This window comes from Excalfactoria chinensis, chromosome 19 (assembly GCF_039878825.1).
Source record: "Excalfactoria chinensis isolate bCotChi1 chromosome 19, bCotChi1.hap2, whole genome shotgun sequence".
NCBI classification, from domain to species: domain Eukaryota; kingdom Metazoa; phylum Chordata; class Aves; order Galliformes; family Phasianidae; genus Excalfactoria; species Excalfactoria chinensis.
Window position 1 is genome coordinate 6,797,337 of NC_092843.1, and position 26,844 is coordinate 6,824,180.

Below are 26,844 nucleotides of genomic sequence, written 5' to 3' on the forward strand. Positions count from 1 at the left end.
TATAATAAAGAGATCTGTGCACATACACTTAAGATCTCCGGTGATTTACACAGCTGAAGATGGGGCAGCGTCCAGCACAGTTCCTATGGCAAATGCACAAACCCCAGCCCCCTCCAGCTGACCTCCCCAGACAGCCTCCTCCAACTTATAGCCAAGGTCAAACATCAGTGGAAAAGGGCTAAAAGTGATAAATCTGTGGCATTAACTACTGCACTCCTTTTAATAGAATCCAGCATAAACTCAAAACAGCCTCATGCTCAGCCTGAACCATTTATCTGAGACAAAAATGTCTTCTTGACAAAAAACAGATCTCCTTTAATAAAGTAAGGCAGACAGTATTATGCTCTGAGGGAATCCTGTTGTTCTTTTTATATTTATATATAAAAAAGAATTCTTCTGTAATACATGTAGATATAAAAAGTGAACAAAAATTGATGCCAAATATATGAGCATTAGAACATCAAATTAGCTTTTGTGAAAGCTGTTCCGCTAAATAAAAGCCCTGGTGTTAATGATCAGTCAAATTATGTCTGTAGTTAAACCTTTATTATTGAATACTCTTTTAGCTTTAGAATGAATTTTCACCACGACTCTTGTTCCCGATAAGCATCTTTGTTTGGTTCAATTGTTATTAGCAAATGAAAAGGAACTTTCAAACCTGCAGCAGCGTGCAGTTTTCTGGAAATTCCTCTTTAATGCAATAAAAAGTTAATAGAGAACAGCAAAAAAAGGACCAATCACACTTTAAAACTCTAATAATAATAATAATAATAATGTGTTGATCTTTGAAAGTTATTTTTTTTTATATACTTATTCAAATACCTTCATGCGTTTTTGACGACCTGTGGAAGCAACAGGACGATGCGCCATCGATCACGTCGCTCTACCAGAAGCATTGAGAACCAAGTTCTGTATTTTTGAAGCGGCCAAATAATTCTCTGTCAACCAAAGTTGGGATGTTTAACAGATTTACATTCCGTCCCAAAACTGGAGACTTTGGAGAAAGGTCATTATTGCAGCCTACACGTGGGTGGCCTCCTTGATGAATTAATTACGGATACAGAAACAAAGGTTGAAAGAAAATAATTTTTCGTTTAAACTCAAGCCGCTGAGGTCTTACACATTTAATTCCCATTACTGAAAAAGAGGACATCTGTACAGCTTTAGCTTTATCCATTTCAACTAATTAACGGATTCATATAAATAGTCATTACATCTAACTGCAAAGTTTGCTAACACTTCATTAGAAGGAAGTTTAAACAAGCACACAGCCCTGTTAACATATTTTGGTTTACCACAAAGTTACTTGGGCATCTCAGTAATTATTTTTACTCCCTTTACAAATATATCATGACAGCCAACTCCAATACTTCTACATTCCTACGCATTTATTTAACGCTCCATACTTCATATTTTCTTAAAGTGGCTTCAATTCTGAAAGTGGGAACTACCAAACAGCTGCGGGATACGAGATCTCGCAGAATCTACATTTGTAGACAATATTAAAAATACTTTCCCCACAGATCTGCAAGATCACACGTGGAAACATCTCTGGTCATTAATGGTGTATTTTTCAGAGGTAAGGCAGTACATGAACCTATGCCACAGGAGCACAGCGCATTCCATGAGATGCACTGAGTTCCATCTTGCGTTTGTTGCACTGGGTGTCTTTGATATGGCAGACTGCATAGAGAAATGAGTGAAACCTGAAGCTGTACTTAGTCCTTCTGGCCTATGCGCACCCAGACCACGTTCCTTAATTCTCCTGCTAACAGGCAAACCTGCACAACAGCACAAAAATCTTCCCCCACTGAAAAAGTGCTTCTTTCTCCTTCAAAAGGACATGCTCACTTGCCTTATATTTGCTCCTTTTCTGTTACATTTTCTTTCTCTTTTAAGAATGGCTTTGTTTCCTATTTCAGCTATATATTTTATCTCAAAGATATATTTTATTACTTGGCAATATTTTATTTCATTATAACAGGTAGATAGAAATCTTTATAGACCTAGAGAAGGTGAGGCATTCCCTGTACATTAGGAGACAGCTGATAAGAAAATAGCTCTCTGCTTCTGAAATTCCCCTTGCTTAGTTAGGCTGCCAAACTCTGAAAATGATGTATGTGCACACAAATACATTTACACAGTTGCTAGGCAAACCTCCATTGCAAAGAACGAAAGGTTTTCACACTGAAAGTGCAGTCCAGGGAACACACTGACAGCATCATTACTTCTTGCAATTCTCCTCTCCATCGCTTCTCAATTTTAACAGAATGGAAGGGAACACTGTACTTTGGGTGCCCGCTATCAGCACTTGTGCTATAAGAACAAGCCAGGACTACCCAAACAGCGGCGTGTCATTCCTTACAGGCCTGCAGAGGATTGCTGCCAGGCACCCAGGGACAAATCAAGTTGTGTCACAGGCAAAGCCAGGCCCTGCCACCTCCAGATCAGGCTGCGTGCACGCAACTTACATTTCTGCACGGCAATGGAAACCACCTGGCATGACAGACAGCAGCTCGGTGGGACTGAGAGTCTGCACAGTGCTCCTCACATTGGGAGGTTCTTTACGCAGACCAGGTTGGATGACAGATGTTATTCAGAGCATATTCAAAACGTGTTTACTCTTAATAAACTTTTTCTTTCCTAGACCCACATTTTAATATGAAAAATATAGTAAAAAGTCTGCCCTACCATGAGAATCCAACAGCGCAAAAGAACTTTTTTCCAGGAAACCCCTCCCATAATATTCATTCTGATACTGAATCTTAGCATTGAAAATAAAGGATTGATTTAATACTATTTTAGATTTTCAAATAACAAAAATATGAACGTGAGATGTGCAAACAATTAGGGTATCTAAATTAGAGCCCCTTTCCCTGGAGATTCAAGCCCAAAATTATTTTACTAGAACTGATGGTTTATTTATGTTACAGCAGCATTATTTGGACAAGGCAAGCGTTATCATTTTTACAACTACTTTTCCACAGTGCCCTCTAGGCTTGATAGCTCCCTACTATTGTTAAGGTCAGAGGACAAGTTCATAAAACCTTTAAATCATACATAACAAGGCTTAAAACCTAAGATATATCATTATTTTTTTTCCCTAGGTATATGAAGAGGAATCAAAGCACAGACAACGACCATGAGAAATAATGACTGCATTAAAAAAAGCTTCATGAGAAATTTATGAAGCAGAATTTTTCTTTTTCTTTTTTATTTTTTTCTGGCAGTTAATGAAGAGTTAAAAGACCTTTTTTTTCCAGGAAGTCAAAACAAATCCCAAAGGTCAGACTTATTCTAAGATCCGACTCGCTGAGATGTGAGGTGAAATGCATTCTTTTTCCCATTCTCTCCCTCTCTTTCTTTTTTATAAATTCTATTGTATATTTGCTAGAAGGGCCTCTGATGTTACATGAACAGTCTCAATGTGATGCTGTGTTACTTGGCTAAGTACTTCCAAAATGAACTCTCAGAACAGCTACATTTCACACAGCACATTGGGGTTGTTCGGTGTATTTGTTTGTTTTTAAGTAAAACATTCTGTTTTCTTCTGAGGTAAGAAAAGAACGTAATCCAGCTACTGACTTGTCACTAAAACCTTACTATATTATCTGCAATAAGCAATACAAACACAGGGGAAAACAGAAGTAAAAAGAAATTGCTTTTTTCTCTCTTAAATTCAGTAAACGTAAACATTCAGAAGAAAGAAACCTTGCAATAGACACGAAGTCTGTGAGAGTCAGTACGAGCACTGACTGCAGGACAAGATACTTACAACTGGAATGACTGACAGAGACGAGCAGAAAAGAAACAGATATCTGAGGTTTATCACAGAGACAATTAGTTCAAAACATCCATTCAAAGTCTATGGGACGACTGGATGGATTTATCAGTAGATTATTTCAGCTGGGCACTGTAATGTTACTTGAGAAACACTACGAACACCTCACAAAACAGCATCACATTTGATTATATCTCACTGTTCGTAAAATGTAATTTTTGTTAAATTATAAGCTTTTCTATCAATATCCAGCTTTTTTTTTTACACTGGAATTAAACAATTCACTGTTTTTCCACACAATCACATTTTCCTGCCATATCACATTATAATAAATATAATCAGACTACATACACATTTCAACTGATCAGCATAAATCAATGTCAATTATGAACAAGTGTTAGAGAAACAAAATCTGACACTTCACACTCGATGTTGTCAAAGCGCCATATAAATATGTTCTAAGGACAATATATATTTTGGCGTCGTTTCAGCCCCAACCAGGACTTTGTCACAGCTGCGTGTGCACATAAAAGTTCCTGACCCAGAAAAAAAAAATCTTATTTCAGAAGTATAAGATACATTTTCCTATGACTTCTGTCAAAACAAATCCTCATTCTGTTGCTGCACAAACTGCATTACCTGTCCTTCTGCCACAGTCTCTGTATCAATGATAGTGATGACCCCAGGCACCAGAGGGCTCCGGCGAACATTGCTATGAGCTAAAATTTCTTCTTCGGTCGCTCCCGAAGGCAGCGTCCCCGTCAGCTGCGTTACGACTTTCCCCACCATTGTGAGCCCTGTCTTTATCGTCTGTAAAAAGAAACAGAACCAGCAAATAACGTTTAGGGCTTTTTTGTGGATCTACTTGGAGTTTTTCTTTCCTCGACGCAATTAGCATTATAACTAGACCGTACGCACACATGAGAAGCACACAAATGTTTTTGTTAGCGATACTTTAACTGCAAGATGCTGCGTGCAAGAGAAATCTCTTGAAAAGATTTCACATCCTACAAACTCGATGCTTTTATTTCTGATGTAAATGCTTCCCATACATGCTCAAGAAATCCTGTGAAACTTCAGTGTTATCTGACTGTGAGCATTTTTCCTTTCGTTAGCTTTTCTCCCTTTGCTTCTCTACTTGATCTTTCTACCTCCCCATGCTCTGTACCCCCCAGGGTAAGTACCCCTCTGTTCCCCCCAGGGAAAGAGACTGTGAAGTAATAGGGAATGCTGAAAATATCCTCTGGTGTAAAACTCAAGGAATTCAGCTTCTGATGGACAGGACAGACGTGCTGTATTCTCAGAAATTGTGCATCTTGAGGCTTTAAAACTGAACACGAGACTCAGAGCCAACAAAATTAAAGGCTCCCACCTCAAGGTGCTGGGAAGGACAGCTCTCCACAATGCACACCCATCCCAATCACAAATAAAGTCACTGTGCACAGTCTGCATGTTTCCCAGATGTGGAATTAAAAACATACTAATTGCACTGACTTTTACTATCTAAAAACGATGAAGATTTTTTTGTATGGCTTTGTTCTGTTCGTTTTTTTCTTTTTGTGAGTTTTTTTTTTTCCCTGTATTTGAAGACAGACAGTGCACACATTAGGGAAAATACATAGATTTAAAAAATACACTAAGCACAACTTGAACCATTTTCTCCTTGAATCAAGGACTGCGCCTTATTTGCTGCAAAGAATTGCCCAGATTTATTATGCAATATAAATAAGAAATAGAAAAGAAGCTCAGAACAGAATGACACTGTAACAAGGCAATTCTTAACTAAAAAGACAAGCTAAGCTGCCTGCTAAATTGAAAAGGAAAAAACGCTCGGCTCACAGGCTGAAACCAAGAAGCAGCCACAAATCAATTGCAACTGCTTTGTTTAGTGCTAAAATCTCAAACTGCAGTGATTAGAAAACACATTAGTGTTCATCAATTAGCAGCCAAACGTTTGTTTTAATAATTCATAGGAAATGACTTACACAAAGTCTGTTAGTGTGTTGTCAGGAAAACCTCTGCAGGGCCAACAGAATTAGGCGCCACACTGTATTGATGGCAATATCCAGCCAGGAAGCCTGATTAACCTCTGAGATGCCTCAGCTGATGGACTCACCCCATTAATGCTAATGGAGGTGCTACCGCTTAAAATCGAGCCATGCCTTTATCATAGGAATGTCTTTGGGGTTTGAAGTCTTTAGTAACATCCTGCCATTTGTTTCTTATTTCTTTTTATACTCAGATGCAACAAATGACAATAAAACAGACACCAACACCGGTAAATTGACAAGACTGAAAAATGCAACACGGAGTAGATAATAATATCTGACGAGCAGACCTAAAAGGACCCAATGCCATCACAACACTTCTCAGCAGATGCTCTGCTTTTTTTTCCCACCCAAACTGACAAGGCACTTTCTGACCAATAGTTAAAACTATATAAAACACACTGGCAGTTTATACAGAAGGGAAGAGAAATCAGCATAAAAGTACTATGCAGAAAATACCTATACAAGTTCAAAGACAAAAAGTGTAATCAACCCATTATGGAAAATATTTGTAACTATGGGAACTGAGTGACAACGTGCCAAGTACACATTTCAAATCTCACTAACAAAAAATTACCATGCTTATCTAGCAAAATGAATTACTGTTGTGTTGGACCAGGCTGTGGCTGCAGGACTACTGAGAAGTAATAGGTGTACAGAGATGTGGCTGAGGCCATTAGCTCAGAAATATCAGTGCAAAGCCATTACAGCACTTACTTCCCTGTGCTGTGTGTATATTTGCAAAAACTTCTCTGGTAATCTTTAACCTTTCCCATGCCATATCAGCTGTCCCCTCTATCCATTAGAGCTAATGACCTTGCTCTCACATAAGCTGTTAGTACTCATTAAGAAGTTATCAGGTAACAAGAGAAAACAGATGCAGCCTTTTTGCTAAATCACTTTACCACTACAGGATTAAAAGATATGGAGAAAGAATCAACTGAAGAAGTTATTAGGTGAGAAGAATTTGGTTTATAATTTGATACTGGATATTCAACAGACCAAATAAATTTTAACTGAAATAGGTTGAAATCTGCACTGTCCCCATTTCTTTGTCATCAGTGGGAACTGCCAATTCACACTCAGTTAAATGTTCTTACAAATCAAATTAAATCCATGATCCAGTTCCTTTAGGAAGCAATGTTGCACACTGTGCAAACGCACATTCCTTGCATGTCCTTTGCAGCCTACTTAAAAAAGCTGTTCACATTCATTCAAATATGAAGAAAAATATTTCATCAAATGTACTCATAACTGATTTAATTGGAAAAAAAAATAAATCAGTACAACTTTAATTACTTGAGAAAACTGAATTGCATCATTCAGTGCCTGATCTTTTGTTGTTGCATCTTTTCAGTGATAAACAGCATATTGCTCCCAGCCCTCATAGCGAATAAACCACAATAAATTTGTTTATTTATAAATAAACTATATATATAGAAAGCAGAGATACCAAAAAGCTGCGCCTTGGTGATCAATAACTAAAAGCTTCATGTTTAGTCTAAACAAAATTAACATACATTCAGCTATAGATTCATACTGAAACTAAATGCTTGCCAAAATGCCTGCCTTCACGAATAAAAATGCCTGTCTTCCCTTTCCTGCTCTCATCACATACTCTAAAAAGCAGCAGGAAAGAGAAGAAAACTATTAACAAACTGATTTTAATCAGCATGAAAAGTTTTGAGTGCTAGGAATTCGTGATCTTGGAAGAAGGTCTGCATGGGCACCTCTAGAGTAAGCTGGAACACGACTCAACCAGGGAACTGCCAAGACGACAAGTGAGGAGACCTAAGAATGTCTTTTCCAATGACTCCTGCCTTGCTGCATCCAAAAACAAGCAGTATTATATTTGGTTCTTATCTAAAACCAAGCACCTGGATTTTCTCCCATCACTAGCATGCTTCAGTTGTAACAGGGCCTATTTGAAAAGATATTCTGCATCCATTCTACTCCGTTTGCTCAAACAGCAGCAAACAGGAGGTAAGTTCATCATCTTGGGCTTTGTGGACCTTAAAACCTAGTTATCCACGGTCTTTGAGGCTAAAGGCTTTGCTACACGTCCTCTTTTTTTTGACTTTTAGACTGCTGAGGAGAACTGAACAGAGCAGCACTTAAGTCTTAGATGTCTACTGGAATATTTTGATAGTCATTATATGCTTTAACAAAGTCTTGGACTGTTCTGCAGTCACGACTAGGCTTGGCTTTGGCAATACAGTGATGTGTTTGTAAGTTCTTACCATGTCTGATCATAACTGTGGCTGATTACACTTACCAAGTTGTTTTTGTTTTGTTTTTTTTTCTAGCTTATCTGAGCTATTAAAATGTTAATGATGTTGAGATTGAAGGTGTTTGGGGAGATTCTGTTTTTCGCTGTGAATGGTGAAAGAATGAATGGATGCAGCTAATTTCACACAGTATCTTCAGAAGAAAAGCAACTTCCCCTCAACAATGTAAAAACACATGATTTTTCTCCCACTTCGACCGCAGTAAGATTGTACCCAAAGCTATGCTGATGGAATATATTCATGTTTATGTTTTGTTTCTACATGAGATGGCACGACCTATGTCTCCTCTTCTGTCTTTGTGGGTATTTGTAACAGTTGTTTTCTTCAGTGACATTGAGCTTTCTGTTCTGTGCTGTCATTTTATGCCTATTATTAGATTTGTTTTGCTGTGTGTATCAGAAATGAAAAGGCTAGTGGTTACGAGGGGAGCTTGTAATCAGCACCAAGTTTGTTAAACAATGCCAAAACTCACTCATGTGTGTGTGTGTAATAACTTGGCAATACCTCAAGGAATGGAGTGGGGCAGAGTGGGGTGGGGGAGAACAGTCAAATGACAGCTCTGCGTGGTCTTTGGCTTGTTTGGATTTTTCCAAGTGATGGTCATTCTTTGATGCTATGAGAACCCAGGCATTTCTCTTAAAACAGAGGGATATTATAAAGTCATCAGAACTAAAATTCCTGGGCAATGGAACCTATACATAAACAGTCATTAATAAACTCTAACTTTCTGAGAAAGCTACTAGGTAATTAATTAGCTTCAATACTGCACTGTCATCGTTCAGAGATTAAAGCACATAATGCTGGTGTGACTGAGTCCAAAAAGCACTAAGCACTTCTAAAGTTTGTTTCATGATGCTGAAAGACAAATAATACACAGTGCTATTTCCAATGATGTAAAATTGTAGTCTTGTGAACAGCCATAACATCAATCCATTTTACTGTGATTTTCCTGTAAGAGGGGTTACTAATAAGAATCACTGCTTCAATAAATGAATCAGTTCTAAAGGACAGGACAATGGTTACTCAGAACAGTTCAGAATCAGGCCCTGTACAGGCCCCATCACTAGCATCTTACCATTTCTTTTTTCTCTTTTGTGAATGAGAAGAGGGGAAAAAATAGTACAATTCAGCAGGGAAACCTAGTAATTATCTTACATGATAACCTCTCCCAGCAGCAGATGATGTACTCACTTTGGCAGCACTAATGACTGTGGCAGTGTAGGACTGAATGTTGTCTCCACAGGCTCCACCACGGGACTGATGGCATCGGATCAGCTACAGAAGAAAGACAGCAACCAAGTAACTACTATTAAACTGCACAAACCCATAAGCCATTACCATAACTCTTGTTTATCGTGTACAGTGGTGTGCATTTTCCTACAAACAGCAAAAAGCCCTGCTGAGACACTTAACCCCTTTTTATAATCTTCTGGGTGCCACCCAGACTGTCGTGTACGGAACTCCAGTTTTCAATTACCAGATGAACAGTCGCTACGAATTCATAAACTTTGAAATGGTGGGATTTGGGGTCTGGCAGTAACACCACAAATAAATTTAAATAAATATAATCAAAAGCTTTAGCCATGTAAATGTAACTTTAAATATCTGACATTCTAAGAATCAGAATGTGGCTTTGCTCTCCTTTTCATGACAAGCAAGCAGATCAATGACAAAGGAAGAGAGCTACTTTAAACTTTACATTTAATAGATTAGAGGACTGTACGTGGGGTTTATAGCATATTGCCTTCCGTCAAATTTAATAAATCAAAGCAAGACTCTTCTACCTTCCATTAACCTACAAAGACAATTCTTGTCACTGAACCCTAACTCTCAATAGAAGCTCTGCTCCTTACTAAATAAAATGGCAAAGAACTATGGATATTTGTTACTAGTACACTGGAACACGTTGCCTGTTTAACTGTTTTTGCTAAAAGAAAATTAAAAATGCTTGTAAGAGATTTGTTTTGAGAGTCATGCTTAGAGAAAAAGAAAAAGAATTAAACTAGGGAGAAAGGGGAAATCCATAGAGGATATATCAGGGAACATGGGGTTATTTACATTTATTTTCTGATGTAATTCTTTGGTTGACGAGCAGTTTACACTACTGGCAGTAGCACTTTCTGAATCCCAAGCTGACTGTGTTTAATAAAACCACACAGGTGTGACATTAAAGCAAAGGCAGTCCCCAGTTTGCAGAGAAATCAGTTGTGCTGAGAAGAGTGTAACAACAAACACGTTTATAAATCCTGCTTCTCTGATGATTTCTGATTCAGCACTAAAATAAAGATATTCCAGGCACAGGTGGAAGGGAGAAAAAACATCTGCTTTGAAGTATAAATAAGGCATTAGAAAATGAATTTAAAGTTTCCAAACACTTCAAGCTTTAAACACACAGACCCTTCCCTGGCCCAGGGCAGGGTGAAAAAGTGATAATTGTTTTGTTTGGGATCTATTTCCTTCTTCTGTCCAGAAATAAGAAAAATTAATTCAACCTTTTTTTCTCCCCACCCAGCGCTTAAAAAATTCAGTAAGGACAGATTTCCTAATCTACAGAATGCACCGCTGTGTTGTCAAACAAATTCGCAGCCCCGTTTCGACTGTTTGCCAGCACAGACATTATGAATCCTTGCTTCCTGCCCTTCAGAGGAGTTTTAAAATTACAAATACAAAACATATTGGTTACTGAGTCACTCCCTGGCCATACCCATTGATAGCTCTCGTCTCTTCCCATGCTACTTATGTATTTATACCCTTCAAGTTCATGAACTTAAGTCAAACGTGCAAAGCAAAGATATGACACATATGAATACCGAAGCATGACTAGTATGGGTCAAAGATTAGGTCTGTCACATTATGCAAGTTCTCTTGCAAAAGATCTCTTTTACATAGCTTATTTCTGAGATTGTTTCTACATTTCAATCTTGCTTTTGTTTATGGAATAGGAAAAAAAAAAGAATATTTTTTGAAAGTAAATCTTTCCTTACCTTATTTTCTGCATAAGCAAGCCAACGGCTTCCAAGGGCAATAGGATTCATGTTTGGCCCTGGGCAGGGATAGCAGCCTGAAAAGTTTTAATAGGCAGCATTAAGAAACATTTTACTGACTTGTTACAAAGAATTTTACTTATTGCCAAGAAAACAAAAAGTCTAAACAGAAACCTTTCAATTGCTAATATCACTCAGTAAATGCTTGCATTTTTGTTCTGAAAGATAAGACTGTGGTTAGATGAACTATTTTGAACAGTTAATTATGTGTAAATACCAGCTTTTCCTTATGCTTGCATTTTTTGAACTCATTTTGATACAGCGTGGCAAGGGGGATATTTAAAAGATTGACTCCATCCATTATGTATCTTCACATCTTAATTAATTTTGCTTCATTGACATGTTTCAATTGGTCAACATTTCCAGTTAACTTCCAAGCTTCTCTAGATTTTTGTGGTGTAAAACAAAGCATTGTACTTTGGTTTTGTTTTCATAATTCTACATACAAACCTCCCAAAAGACTTCTGCACGTGCTTAACCTCACACTGTGGATTTGTCATCCCTTTAAAATCAGCAGCAAAGGTCCCATTGTTCATCTGCTTTGTATTAGCTGTGTTTTCATTAGGAATAGATATATACATATGCATAAAATGAAAATAAAACGCACAGCTGGGAAAATCACACTATTAACTACTAAAATTAAAAATAGAACATTTAAAACCACTAAAAACAATTAGATAACAGCTACACACGAATTAAAAGCTGACCATGGGGGCTGCTGTGCCAAAGTGGGAGGCTGAAAGTTCACCAACCACAGTTGCAGAGATGAAACCACAGTCCTGTTTACTGATTAGGGTCCTGATATCGAGATTTAAGCTTGAGTGTTCCAACTTCAGCTGGTAAACAAAGGCCTTCAGCCACATGCACAGACCCATCTGATAGACCTAACTGTGGCGTCACTTTGCAGGCTTGCAGAACAGCCAGAAAGGTGTGCTGGAGTGGTGTTACCTAAGGCACGCTAAGTAGAGCTTGAAAAGGAATTGGAGAAAACTGAAAGATGTTTGATGGCATTTCACTGTGCACACGCAGAAACAGTTTTTCTGCCGCTCTTGCTAAGACAAACAGCTCCTTATCTCCACTTTTTAAAGCAGAGTGCTGAGGGTATTGCAAAATTTGGAAGATCACAGCAAGCTATTTCAAAGGTCATAAAGCAAGAGAAGGGAAAAGCAGCAATTCATCGAATTACATCAATCTCAGGCCAGGAAAGCAAAACCAAGCGAGTATTTTCTAAGGCCTTATCACTGCCTTGATCTCAGGAAGGAAAACGAACTCTGAAGAGATGATGCCACAATTGTTATTGCATTCCAGAAGTGCATAAAATGTGGGTAGCCAGAGACTCTTATGGAACAAAGAAAGCAAAAAAAGGTTGTAAATACAACCCTAGGTTGTAAATACAAGCGTGTTCTTCCGATGACATTGTAGATCATGACCAGTAGGGTTTTAATGCTGACTTCTGCTTCAGCAGTTCTCATCTGTGTCAGTAAAGACACCCAGGTTCCCCAAATTCTATATATTTTTCTCCCTTTTTATACATAAAATATATTATTGAAAGCTGTCAGATGAAAACTCTCCTGATTGAAATCTCTGCAGAGACTTTGGCATCAGTCTCTTGCATCTCCCAAGCTCTGCAAGCACCTCACAATGTCCTTGCAGCAGAAAACAAAAGGGCATCACTCAACAGAAGCCTCATAATGAGGAACGCAAGCAGCGCAACAAGAAGAAACTTCCATATTGGGACAGGGAGCTGGTCTCAATTATTGCAGTGAACTGAAGTAATTGAAGAAGTACAGAACAGCATTCTTCTTCAAATTAAAAATTAATCAAATACAAAAAGCAGTTATCTTAAAAAATGGACTGTTTTCACCAAACCTATTGTAGGTGGGTTGTTCCACGAACTGGATTTGGTCGATTAGATACAGCTCCACACACAAATCAGCCACTTCTAATAATATCCTCCGCAGAGGTCAACAATTCAACTCAGTACTAAACTCTTTTCTCTGATACAAAAAAAAGAGCTATTTCCTCCTTTTCTTTTCTTTGCAAATCTATGCATTTTGGAAACATGCAGCAGTACAAGGATAAACAAAGGGTTATACTTTATGGGAAGGAAAAGCAAATTGTTTTTCTGCTTTCCAAAAAAACAGCTGGAGTCAGCAGAACATCATCTACCAGGCAAATGAAAAGACAGACACAGCGTGACCTACCCGGCTCGGCCGCCCAATCCCTGCAAGCCCAGCTCTCTTAAAGATTAACTTCTATTTCTACTAAACTTCAAAACAACTGAGGAAAAATCCATTCTAAGCAACAACAGCAGCAATTTTAGCATGTTTACAATAAGAATGAACATAATGAGAATGCAGAACTAACTGTCAAGAAGACCAAAGTTTCCAAGTTTTAATGACAGTATGGAGAGGTCATCCAAGAAAAGATCACGATGGGAAGGTCCTTCCAAAAGTACAGCAAATCAAGCAAGTACTAAAAAACATGAGACCTTACAGTGAGCCTTATGGGGACTATCTCCCATGAAAACACAGGAAAAAACTATTGGAGATGCTTTAAAACACTTGTAAGTACACAACTGTCCTCTCTGTGCTCTGTAAGGACACACACAGGAAATACACTACACTTAAAGCTGCGAAATGGCAAAACTAGAAAAATACTGTTCTGATAGTCTGAATGAATCCAAGCATGATCCCTTCTCTGGCCTCAGCAAACCCCTGCGCACAGCAGCTCCAGCACTCTGCATCCCCACACAAGGATAGCATGGGTGCCCCTGAGCCTCCTGTCCAGGGCTGTGGTCTTCCAGGTCTGACCTACGTCAGTGTGGTACCATAGGTTGATTCTTCATCACCTCAGTTTCTGTTCTTTAGCTTTTTGTGATTAATTGAAATGGGAGATTCCACAGTTTTTTCCTGTTGTGCTGTATTTCTATATTTGTTTTTACTGATTACATAGGAATCCTAGAAGTTACTTCAGGCTCTCCAAAGAGCTATACAAATGTTTGCTTAATGAGCGAGCAAAAAGAAGGCATGTTGATTTTCCATTACTTTTCAATGACTTTCATGACAATCTGCCACTCTGCCCATCACAAACACAAACACCTCATCTTCTTAGGCTGAAAATTCACTTAAATACCCAATTCTCTCATTCTGGATATTTCCACTGCTGTATGCTCCCACAGAAACTAAGACTCCAGTCCCTTTCTTAAATTGTTTTCAAGAGACTCATCTCCTTGCTTCAGTAATGTCCGTGTGAATACAGAGACAGCAGCCAAGAAGAGAAAAGCAACACATGCCTCTCCCCCTCTTGCTTTTAAACAAACAGCACGTTGGGAAACACTGCTAGGAGAAAAAGGACTATTATGCAGTCACATCAGCCATAACAGAGATTAAGGCAATAAATCACAAGCATGCCTCTATTAAATGCAGCCCTCCATCAAGCTGCACAGGTTTTTCATGAGAAAGAAAAAGCTTGAAAAAGAGATAGAGGAATAAAATCCCAGTAGGAGATGCAAAGCTGGGGACTGAGTTCTGCAAAGATTTCTGATGGCCATAAAAAACTTGGTGGTTTGAACTTCACATCCAAGCAAGCATTCGTTGGAATCCCCCAGGCAATCATGTGCCTCCAGCAGCTCCATTCTCCAGGAGACTCTTAAGAATAGCACCACGAGATCCAGCAGCACCTTCATGGGCACTGTGCATCCCAAAGCACAGATGTGTCCCACCCTAAGAGATGCTGCACACAAGCCAAATATAACACAACCAGCACTGCCTGTCGGAAAAGATACCCAGGCAGGTGGACTACTGCCACAGTTCAGGCTGCAGTGTTCCCATCTGGTCCCTCTGCTGCAACATCTTGCACTGCCTGAATGGCTCTAAATGAAGGGTGAAGGCAGCTCTGATTGCTGCAAAGTGTTTGGGTTTAAATGTGCAGCAGAAGGCAATGCTTCTCTCTAGAAAAATCTGACACTAAGTCAGAGCATGACTGAACTAAGTCAGAATTTACTTTTTCTTTGACCTAAGCCACGCACCCATAGCTGACCACGGTGCCTTCCACAGGGTACTGCTGTATGTCCTTCTCAGATTGCATGACAGCATGCTGCAAAACACCTTGCTGCAAACTGATGTGCAAATGAACACAGCAAAGTGAATCACTGAGTCAAATCAGAAGTGCCCAGAGGTGGTCTTTCTTTCCTCAGCTCTCACTGATGTCCCATGCACCAAAACAATCTCAATCTTTTTGATATCAGCTACAAGAATGTTTCTCATTATTATCAGGCCTTTTCTCTTCACTGCGTGTTCCACACCTCGTATCTCAGAGGAATGCTGACTTGCAGCCATTGGCTGGAGCTTGTAACCAATTAGCAATTTTTTCTATGTTTTATGAACTACACCGCACTCAGGAGGATGGAAGTTACAAAATCACTTTCAGTACTGCAGTCCAAAGCAGCCAGAAAACAGATCCATGACAAAGAGCACAGAAAGGGTACTAAAAATAAATAACGGGTAGAGTGATACCCTTGTTGAAGGAGAATTGTTTATTCCAAGGAAAACAAATCATATAAGCTGTTTTATCTAATATTTTGTATTTGTTTGTGCTTTTTTTTTTTTTTTTCAGCTTCACCAAGCAAACCGAATCTATTTGTTTATAAACTGTATAAAGAAATATTGTTTATAAGATCCTTCGGGTTCCATCTAGATGAAAGGCCCTATGTAAACGTTAGTGCTCTCACACTGTCACATACTTTCCAAAACTCCGCTATTGTTTTTCTACTTCCTTCTGTTTAAGTATCACCCATAAAAACAGAGCAAAAGAGCAAACCAGCAGGATGCGCCCTACTGTGAAATCATGCTTGCCATCCAAGGCTATTTTGTTTTTAATAATGATATTGGCATTATCATCAGTACAGCCACAAATGTTCCATATGCTGCTATCATCACCCTTTGCAGGGCAACACTCCGATCCACTTCACGTTCATAACAGCTTCAGTCCTGCAATGTGTTAAACACATACACCTGTGTGTGTTTGTATACATACATACGTGTGTGTGTGTGTTTGTATACATACATACATATATATATAGCTAAGATACAATTCACAGGAATGCTTGGCTTCTCTTCACTGATCAAAAAAAACCCACTATGAAATGTGAGCTTTCTTCCCATCTGCTTCAGGACTTTCGATCTGCACTGAAGAGCCTCCCTCCCCAGACCCAGGAATCCTATCAATTATTATACCATGTGGGATGTCCAGGATAAATGCCACTTACTGATCACAGCTGAGAAGGGGATGGTACATTCCTCAAGAAGTTCTGTTTGCAACTCCTCAGGCATTAAACCTTCTCATGAGACCTCCACTGTTTTTACTTCAAAGCAAAGAGAGCAAAACTGCTCCCTGTGTGCCTATCAGGGAAAAGGAATTCTAGCAAAGCTGACAAAAATGTTCAAGAAAAAAAAAGGCCAAGATGATTTCCAGATCAACCCCGTGACAAACTGAAAGCAATGTATTACTTCTTGCAAGTGAACATTCATGAAAGTAGGAACACCACATCCAAATTGCAGAATGGAATATCAAATGTTTTTTTCCTTATTCTGACAGGTGCAGGTATAGGGTGTATTTAACACATACCAAATAAGTTTCACTTGTGGCTGGGCAAGTCTTTTGAGACTTTATATACAACAAAGTACTCTGACTAAAATCTAGAAAATTAGCTCTTAAGGCTCTAGCTGTACAGCATCAATAGACATGTGGTGCCAGCTAATGGCTGCAATAACTGTCTTCATCCCTGGAGAATAATGGATGGAGAATATATCAATAGGAGGAGTGGAAGGGCCAGAGAAACTGAGCAGGCACTCGTTATTGGACACAAAGATGATGCCACATGTATGATGTTATCTGTGATAATCCTTACTTAGGGCCCAGGGGGTGGGAAGGATATTCGTTATAGAGAAGAAAGTATCCATCAGGCCACATTCATAATCATCAATGTTCCACTAAGTAAGCATTTTTGGAAGAGGGTTGTGGGAGCACTGATGTAATAGAAATCAATGAAATTCAGCTTTTCTGCATCTGTTCTTTAGAGCAAAGTAGGAAGAAGAGCTTGTACATCACTTTTGTCTCTGACTGTTCAATCACAGAGTACTCAAAAAGACTCCGAAGGAAATCTTATGTGAACTCTTAACCACTTAAAAATCTGTTTTCCACACCTTGACACTCACAGCTACCAAAAGGAAGTGTATTCTTATTATAGGCATCAAGTTAATTTCTGATGCCACTTGAGCACTTAAAGCAGCGCAGGTTACAAAACTGCTATTTGGCTTTATGCACCCCTCCACGCAAATCTTTTCTTAGTGAAACTGAGCTGGATCCAACCATAGGGACAGCAGCATGAAGTGCCATAGGAAAGCACTGCCTCAAGCCCTTTGCAGAATGAAGTTACGCCTTTCCTTCCTTAGCAAGTTAAAAGACCTCACTGAGTAAATCAGAGGACATCCTGGTCTTTTTCTATGACTACTCACAGGAGGTTTTCGAATCAAGCTTAAGTAGATGTAACTCAAGACACCGAGAGTGGAGCACCTGTACACTGATACTTCTCACAAGGCTCTGCTGGCTGGTGGCCATTCCAACAAATCAGTACTTTTCCATCTAATCGCAAGCACAAAAATTAAAAAGGTTATAACTATACCAGATTTGCTCAGTTGGACCTGAAAAATCAGGAAACACAAGAGTTAAACATTCCAACGGCAGCACGAACTTGACCATGTTCTACATCCTGAATATTTTATGGTATATTTATTGCAACAATATATTAAGCTACACATTTAACCACAAAAACAAAAACAGAAAGACAAATACTACTCATGTGCAACACAGCTGCTTTAGCATTGCTGAGGAACATCAAACTTCAGAATTCCTGACACTGTTTTTAATTGTACATTCTGCATGTAATTTCTATGTGTAAACAGTCAACCAAACGGGCAAAAGCTTCTGCTTAATTATGTTTGCATTGCAGCTGTCTGCGTGAGGTTCCAGGGCTCCCACGCTACTCAGCTGATATGAATGGAAGATGTGATTTGCCCATCGCCACAAAGTCCTCTTTAAAAACATCTTCTTTTTCCACACAGTAGTTTACACAGTAAAGGAAACATCTTCAAAGGCCCACTGATCCCTTTTGTATATTTTTGACCTTCTAAGCCATCGCTTCTGACCAAAAGCTGACAGCTAACACAGCTGAGCATCTTCTCCATGAAGACGAATACTCTGGGCAGTGTTGCTGTCATACTGCCTGGGCTGCCATGCACTGGGATGGCTCCAGGGGAACCAGCCAACCCTTCTGCAGGGATGCTCCAGGCATGGAGACAAGGAGGCCTACAAGACCCTTTGCCAAGCTGCCTTTCCAGAGATTTCTCCTTCTCCAATTTAAACTGACTCTGCACTTTTCTATATTAAAAAAAACAACAAAACAAAAACCTCACAATGACACAAGAGTCCAGCTGCTGGCTACTTGGCCGACTGTCAGAAACCAAAGCAGTTGACTAGGTAGAGCATTTGTACGAAACTTCAAAGACATCAGCATAACTTCAGCCTCTAAAGATGTATTCCTGGGTCAACGAGATTTCAGCACATCCAGAATCTGCAGCCTTCAAAGTGCCAAAGCACAGCACCTGCTTGATGGCACAACTTTTGAAGGGCAACAACGAAGACTCCAAATGCTCAGCACATGCTGGCACCTGCCCTGGCTCCAAAAAGGTGCCAGGGAACAGCACACATGACCCAGTGCTACCTGGGCATAGGTGGGCAACAGTGGGCACAGGGAAGGCTCTGTCCCCATATGCACAGGGCAGAATGTGGGCTGCGCATGGAGCACCCCACAGCAGGGAGAAATGTTGGGATCACCCTGGGTTTCTCATGTTACCAGCAGCACGACTGGAGAAATACAGTGTGAGCTACGACATCTCAGAGCTGCAATTTTCATATCAGAGCTACTCTTATCCTCTTTAATTCCACTGCTGTTTCACAGAAAGGCATGGAAATTCAAAAGTTACAGCGAGGAATAGGATATCCCTGTTCCTCAAAATACAAATTCATTTCTAAAAACACACTAGAGGGTGTTTTGGTTTTTTTTTGCTCGTTTGATTGTTTTGCTGTTGTTTTTTTTAACCAGCTACTTCAATTAGAACTGTTAGAATACACATTTAATCTAGATGTGTTTTTTGTTTGGTTGGTTTGTTGGTTTTCACCTGCAGTAAAGCAAGGCTTGTACTCTGCCTCTGTTTGGAATAAAAAAGAGAAGTGAGGAACACGAGGACACCACAAGTCCCTTCCCATCTGGCTCTCCACACTGAACCAAGCAGATTCTTATGCATCTTACATCCACGTATAGGAAGAAACTGACACCTATTGGCAACTTTAATATTACTGCATAATGGTGCTCCAAACGATTACAGGACAGAGCTTCTTGTAACCAGGATTTTCTTGATATGCACAGGAAACACAGAAAGATAATTGAGAACTTTTCCATTTGAAACTGAAAGTACACCCCGGAAATTTCAAGTTTCCTTTTCAACTGCAAAACACCAATTATTCCAAACTAAATTACCATCTTGGAATAACGCGCACATTTTAAGTGGCAGTTCTAACTAGCACACAGACTACAGTTTAATCCTTCTGCAGTGAATACCTACTTGGTGTTCAGTATTACAAAGACACACTGTCTGTGAGCAGGTAAATTACATCCTTATCTTACCTACATCAGCAACAGGTCAGAACAAAAACATACCACTACTCTCTAATAACACGTTGATTACTTGGTTACAGATGTTGGGACAGCAAAGGGACACTCACTGTAGAGGAATAGCTGTTGGAGAGTCCTATCTGTTACAATCAATTGCCCGCTACTGCAAGGCAAGCAATAACCTAAAGCAGGATACAAGGGTCTGAGCAAACAGTTCCTTCAGGTTCAGGATATATAAAAAAGCATCTGCAGGCAAATACCGACCTGTGGTTTTACTAGTACAATACATTTCTGACCTACTTGAGCTCTGGAGCCTGCTGAAGTAAAGAAATACGAAAAAAAAAACAAAAACAAATGCATCTTAAGCCTAAGGAGCAAGAGAAAATGACAAGAGTACAAATTGCTACCTGTTTGTTTCCAAAGTGTTGCTGTCAGACACAATCCAAGATTCAGAACTCTTTGCACGTATTTGTGCAAAAGGAACAGAATACTTCAGCCACCCCATGACGCCAGTGCAGGTGCTTGCTAGAACCATGAGAAATTAACTATGGCAACAACACGAGCAAAACAACATGCAAGAGCCACAGATCCACAGAGTAACACCTGTTGGTTTTTTGAAGCAGCAGATTTCCTGAAGCCTTGGCTGTAGCCATGGAGACCTGCAGATGCTTTCGGGATTTAGAAGCAGAAATGTTTTTTAAATCTGGTTCATCTCATGCCACCTCAGAGCAAAAGGACTGAACCCAGCGTTATACGTACTTGTCACAAAGAATTTTTTAGTGAAAGTGCAGCTGTCAAAGGCGGCGATTTTCTCTTGCAGGACTACGACGAGTATTCTGAAAACAAAGAAATGGAACGTGTACTTTAAACATTAAATGCATTGGTTTAAAGATTCAATATCTAAATGTAATTATTTCAAAAGCATCAATATAAATTCTACTGTGATAAAGTGCCAGGTTACCAACACATGGCAGTTATTGAGGATTCTCTCTCATCCCAACCACATAACCTTCATTTCAGGAAGTACACAGATCTGATACAGAACAACACAGCGTATTTATGATTACCTTCTGCAGTAAAAGCTCCATTAGAAAGAAAGAATGGAGTTGCAAGGATCCTGAATTACTTTCAGTGACTCAAATAACGAATCAGCAATTGGTAGAACACAAGCTAAATCTGAAATAATCCCCTTGCCCATCTCATTGCAAATTTATTAAGCCACTGTGTTTTTCTTCATTAAAAGCAGGATTTCTTTTCATACCAAGACCATCATCACACAAACCTGTGAGAAATTTGCGCCAATAAGAAAAATTACAAGGGCATATTTGTGTGTTCACTTGTACGTACACACATGTATAATGTAATGTAATGTTTGTCAGCTGGAGAAAAACCCATGACAGCTATGTGTGAAACAACACACTGCCTAAATGAACAAGGGCCAAAGATGTATATCTGGGAAGTGCAACATCTTCAAAGTTTAGTAACTTCTCAGTACACGCCCTTTGCTAAATGGTGATGCTAACTGGCCACATGCTTGCTGCAAGCAGCACAAACAACTCAATGAGAGGAACCGAGATATCCTAAAAGTAACTGACTTAAGATTTTTTTTATTTCCTTATCTCTTCAGTTGTCAAAAGGATGCTTCTCCATCCCTTTCCAAGTTATAAAAGTCCATTTTAAGTTATAATCTCTGCACATGACTTAATATTTGCTTCAAACAAAGTTTCTTGTTAAACAAAGCACTTTCCATCACCTAAAACAAAGGAGGAAAACAACAGAAACCTATCACCTCTCACTCCTTCCACAAGGCTGAGAAAGAAGTTACTAAATGAATAATGGAAAGACTTTCAATGCATGTGCAACTGTAATGTATATATAGAAAACCTATGTATATTTGATTGTAATATTTCCCAATCCTCTTAGATTTTTCTTTTCCGCTCTTTGTAAGAGTACTGTCATTCCTTATAAATGAAACCTACCTGATGGACGATTCTAGAGTATAAATACATAAATAATAAACAGTTTTCCCTTCTTCTGCTACTCAAGTTTTATTTTAAATCCAAAACTTTGGACTCCATTAGCCTATTGTATGGTTAACGCACCATTAGCACTGCACCTGGCCACATTTAATGCATTTTCATTGTGAAATCGTGAGCTTTCTGTGGATAATAACAGAATCTGATACGTTCCAGAAAAGCAGCTACCCTGAATACAGCCACACAGCTTTGAAGTAGCTTTTGCAATTTTACCACTTAGGAAAAGAAACATTAGACCTTTTAGTTAGGAGAGACTTTGAATGATGATTTGCCTTTTGACTGTTTTTACAATTGGATTTTCCTTCTGCTATGAGGCCAGGCTGGAAAGATTTACTATCATCACACTGTACACAAGGGAACTTTAAATTTTTCAAGGGACAGTTGCACAGATAAGTAGTGAACTCCTTCTGACAGGCCTTTAAAGGAGCAGGGACCAATTCCTGGCATGTAACTCAGCAACTCAACTACTGTAGTTGATCTATTTCCTGATACAATGACCCTACCCACACCTTATGGTATCTAGATTGAGTGAGGATAACAAGCGCTACCACGTTCTACTTCTTTACAGACATTTACACCACCAAAACTTTATTATATAGTTGGTTTTGGCATTAAAGGTGTTTGCTTAGCAGTACTGTTTTTCTTCTGTTTCGTTTTACTTGACCTAATTTAAGACATTAGCATTTAAACTGGGCAGGAAGAAGCATCAATGCAGCACATATGATGGACTTGGGTCAACAAGTTCTACCAGGAGTACTAAAGGATTATCAGAAAATATCATCATGCAAAAGATGTATCCTGGGTTTTCTGGTCTTCTTAAAAGCATACAGTAAACTACAAGGGTATTCACTTTTCTATGTCCAAAGTTTAGAAAAATCTGATCCCATGACTGCATAGAATCAAGGTATTTACAACCTGACATTCAATCTTCCAAGTCAGAAATTAGCTGACAAGTCCAACTAAGAGATGCTTTGTTACTTTACTTGGGAATTGTTCTCCATAGGGCACAGTGTATATGCTAGGATTATTGTTTGTGGTTTTTTTTGGATATTCAGGAAGGTAATGTATATGGCAGAACAGTGAAACACAAACAAAAGAGACAAACTCTACACAGCCAAGTTAAGCACCACTCAGACTGTGATCTCATTTCTCTATCTATAGGCAGAAGACGAAAGATTCCACTGATTCCTATTCACTCTCATCACAATTAAGGGAAGCTTAAATGATTTAATATGCAAAATGCTTTGCTCCAGGGAAAGGCACCAGAGAAGCACACTGTTGTATGCAAGATATTACTTGAGAAACAGCAAACAGAAGCTAAGCTTGCAGCAAAATATGAAAACCAAGGAGTGCACACATACCAGAAACTGCATTTATTACCAAAATCTTACATGCTTTAACACAGAAAGTTATACAGTAAGCATCCTTACCTTTTATTGCAATGCAGATCATAAATAGGAGTTTTGAACTGTATAGACTTGACCATCTCTCCTGTTCGTAAAGAATAAAGGTCCACACAGCAGTAAGGTGGGCTTGTGCTAAAATGAATAAAAAAACGTGGGATTTTAACAGAAAGAAGGAATTTGTGTAAAGCGATTTTCATATTACTTCAGCAGGACAAAACAAGGCTTCATACTTTTAGCAATAAAAGCATAACGCTGACGAGCACGGGATCAGAACAAGATTCCTACATTTAGGGAAGGTATGATTACAAGCTGAGTTACAATATCCACAGTGGTCAAGAACCTGTACTGTGCAACCAATTAGCAAGCACTTCGTTTCCTTTGTCCCTAAGACTTTGGAACATCAGATCTGACACAAAATACAAATCATTTAACAGACATGAAGTTTTCAGGCTACGTTTAAGTAATTTCAAAAATATCTTAGAGAGAAACGTTTCCCTTAAGGGAATATTCCATTCTGTGCAACAGCTGAGCCATACGACTATTCGTTTGATAGAGATGCATTACACAGAACTTACATTACATCTCTGATGAACTTTTGTTTGAGTTATATAGATCTTTTCAACTGCTTCACGGCACTTTTATCATTTAAATATAAATAAAACTCATAGGGCCATTTCTTAATAGAAAGGCTTGCTTTCTTTTGAGAGGGGAAGTGCTGAGTGTTCCGATAGGGCTGAGGAAGGTAGTGGTGGAAACCATTTTACAAGCTGAGGAGAGGCTTTGATGTGGCAGTTCTTTTCCATAACACCTTTTTTCCACTCCAAGAACACATTAAAATGTTGGCTTCTCCTAGGTCAACGAATATGAAGCAGCACAAATTGCCAGCTGTACAAACATACACTAAGTATTGGTGAAGGAGGGTGTTTCCCCTTACCCCTATCTGTTTTATTTTATGGAGTTTAACACAATTCCTGACACAACACTCACTTGTCCTTTGGATCTGCTCAAGTTGTTCAAGAATATTCTGGAAAAGAGTACAATCCCCATCTGTTTACCTTAAATGTTGTGAGATGCTACAAACGATACGTACACAGCAGAGAACCAATGTACGATATAAGTAGAAAATGATAACAGCCGAAGAATAATAGAAAAAATAAAATTGACATTTTGCCTACGGAAATTCTTCCCAAAATATACATTTTTCTAGGCATACACTCAGGCTAATAACTCAAGGGGTGCTATTTCTTAATTATAAGCACTTCAAAGGTCCTCCAAAAACACTTTTTACACAGTAAGACTCAAGTTCAGTTACATTGTGTTGGAAGCTCATCACTGCTAGAAAATACAGAAAGTCACAGGCTGCATCTGTGTACAAGCTTTCCCTGATATAAGTGCATTGACTACTAAAAGAAAATTATTATTTTGATAAGGGCACAAGGATTATTTCAAAAACAGGAATTACACAAATTTATGTAGCTAAAATTATATTTGCGTAAGTGAAATCCATTATTATTTCCATTTAAGCTCATGTGGAACATAACTGCCATCTCCACTGTTTCACTGGACATGTGCATAATTACATGACTACAATTCAAAAGCACGCATCTCCTGATACACACAGCACCCTCAGAATTATTGGGAGCAATCAATCTTGTGCTCAAATGAGTAATTTTTATTACATCATGACTCTCTTCTGGCTGCTTGTGAGAAAATTCTACCCGTGCTTTTTGTAAGCTGTGCTGGCTAAAAACCAGCGAGCTTTGAATTCAGTGCTAATGATGAAGTAGTCGTGTGGACTGGGCCAAACGTACCCTGAAATTCTACGCAGCTCCAACTCAACTCCACCTTCCAACAGTTATCTTTCTTTTCATTCCCTGGTACGCTGCAATCTATGATCAGAAAATGATGCGCCGCATTGTTGGTACTTCTTTTTAATTATGTTCTGAAATATGTATGAAGTCCAGGTCAAATACATTTCAGAAAGTTCCTGGGACTGAATGAGGAGAAACAAATGGCAATAGCCAAAAAAAAAAAAAAAAAAAAAGACTTATATTTCTTTCTTTCTCCATAATGTTTGTGCTCCCGGCAGCATGGAAACCCAGCTTTACCACGAGTCTCCAGGCAGCTGAGGATGCTTGAATGAGAAAGTAAAGAGAAAGACCCATCTTGGCCAAGGGCAAACACTTCAAAGATGGGAGGGTTAAAAAAAAAAAAAAAAAAGAAGAAAATAAAAAGACTGATCTCCTTACCATTTCCTTCTGGTTATTAATCACATTTCCTTGTCAACATAATGGCTGTTACAAACCTCATTTGCTACTAAAGCTCTCTCAATTCATTAGACATAGAAACATTCATCGAACTAACCCAATTTCAATTTCTGAATCCCACTCCAAAAGCTGTGCAGAGATCAATAGCTTCAAGATTTTAATTTCGTTGTTCAACAAACCCAAAAAGAACAGATTCTCCAACACTTCAAAATTTAATTCCTTCCCCAAATAAATTCTTTTTTGTCTACCGGAAAAAATGTGAGTCTTCTGAATGATCTTCCTTTACCCTTCTTCATATCTTTCAGCTTGCAGCAAAATCAGTACTTCTTAAAGAGGAAAATGGGGATTACAGACACAGATCTAAGTATTCATTTATGTGTCACAGCACTTAGAGAATAATAAGAGCATCATGATTAGCCCACACTGCTCACAGTCAGTAATAAGAGATCACCCTACCCCATTTCAGTGATGTCAGCTTGGTGAGTTCTGTCCTTTCCCTTCACAGACTCCGATACGCAATGGATTCTATATTGACCCATTTTAGCTTATTAAATTAGCAGACAAATAGCACTTTGTCCTTTCTTTTCCCCTCTAAAGGGAATTCTCCCACAGGTTAGTACACCAAAAGGGCTTACTGAAAGGTCTAACAAGCATGGAAGGAAGAAAGAAAGAGGGAGTGCAGGAACTGAGCAATAAACAATGTGCAACAGGGCTGCAAAAGCTATAGCTGGCTTGCCATCACACAACTGCCACGTAACACAGCTTTTCCTGATGCTCCTCTGACATCTTTGTAACTCTTGAAACAGAGAATGCAGGGATTTCCATCACCAACGTAGCAGAGGAAGGCAGACTCAACTATGGCACTTCCTATGTTCTTACAGTTAAAAATCAAGAATAATCTGGACACAGTTTTTAAAAGCTTGAAATCTCAACTCCTTTTTAACCCACTATTTAAGGTGCATATGAAATCAAATCTTCCAAACTCAAACATAGAGAATGAATGCATTTTGTCTTCTTAAATAACACTTCGGCCAGCCATTTTGTTTTATTATTCCTGTTATGTTACTGAATAGCAAAAAGACTTCCACTAAGCGAGACACTTTCACTTCAAAACACCAGTTAAACAAAAAATGGCAGTGCTCAGTAAGATAAAGCATCATTATCAATAAATATCCTGGAGTCTGTCGCAGAGCCTCAAGAAAACATTTACTTAGGCAAGATGCTCTGTGTATAGCAATGT

The 26,844-nt window shown here is 38.9% G+C and overlaps 1 protein-coding gene across 9 annotated transcripts in view; it reads right to left on the reverse strand.

Moving 5' to 3' along the window:
• The window catches only part of BCAS3 (BCAS3 microtubule associated cell migration factor), a 301,481-nt gene that overhangs the window by 237,183 nt on the left and 37,454 nt on the right, over nt 1–26,844 (reverse strand). For all 9 annotated transcript variants that reach the window (XM_072353527.1, XM_072353531.1, XM_072353526.1 and 6 more), the window contains exons 8-12: nt 23,362–23,469; nt 20,655–20,731; nt 11,102–11,178; nt 9,309–9,392; nt 4,421–4,591 (exon numbers count right to left, since the gene is read on the reverse strand). In XM_072353527.1, the coding sequence (XP_072209628.1) occupies nt 4,421–4,591; nt 9,309–9,392; nt 11,102–11,178; nt 20,655–20,731; nt 23,362–23,469 (517 nt within the window). The remainder of the gene's footprint in view (nt 1–4,420; nt 4,592–9,308; nt 9,393–11,101; nt 11,179–20,654; nt 20,732–23,361; nt 23,470–26,844) is intronic.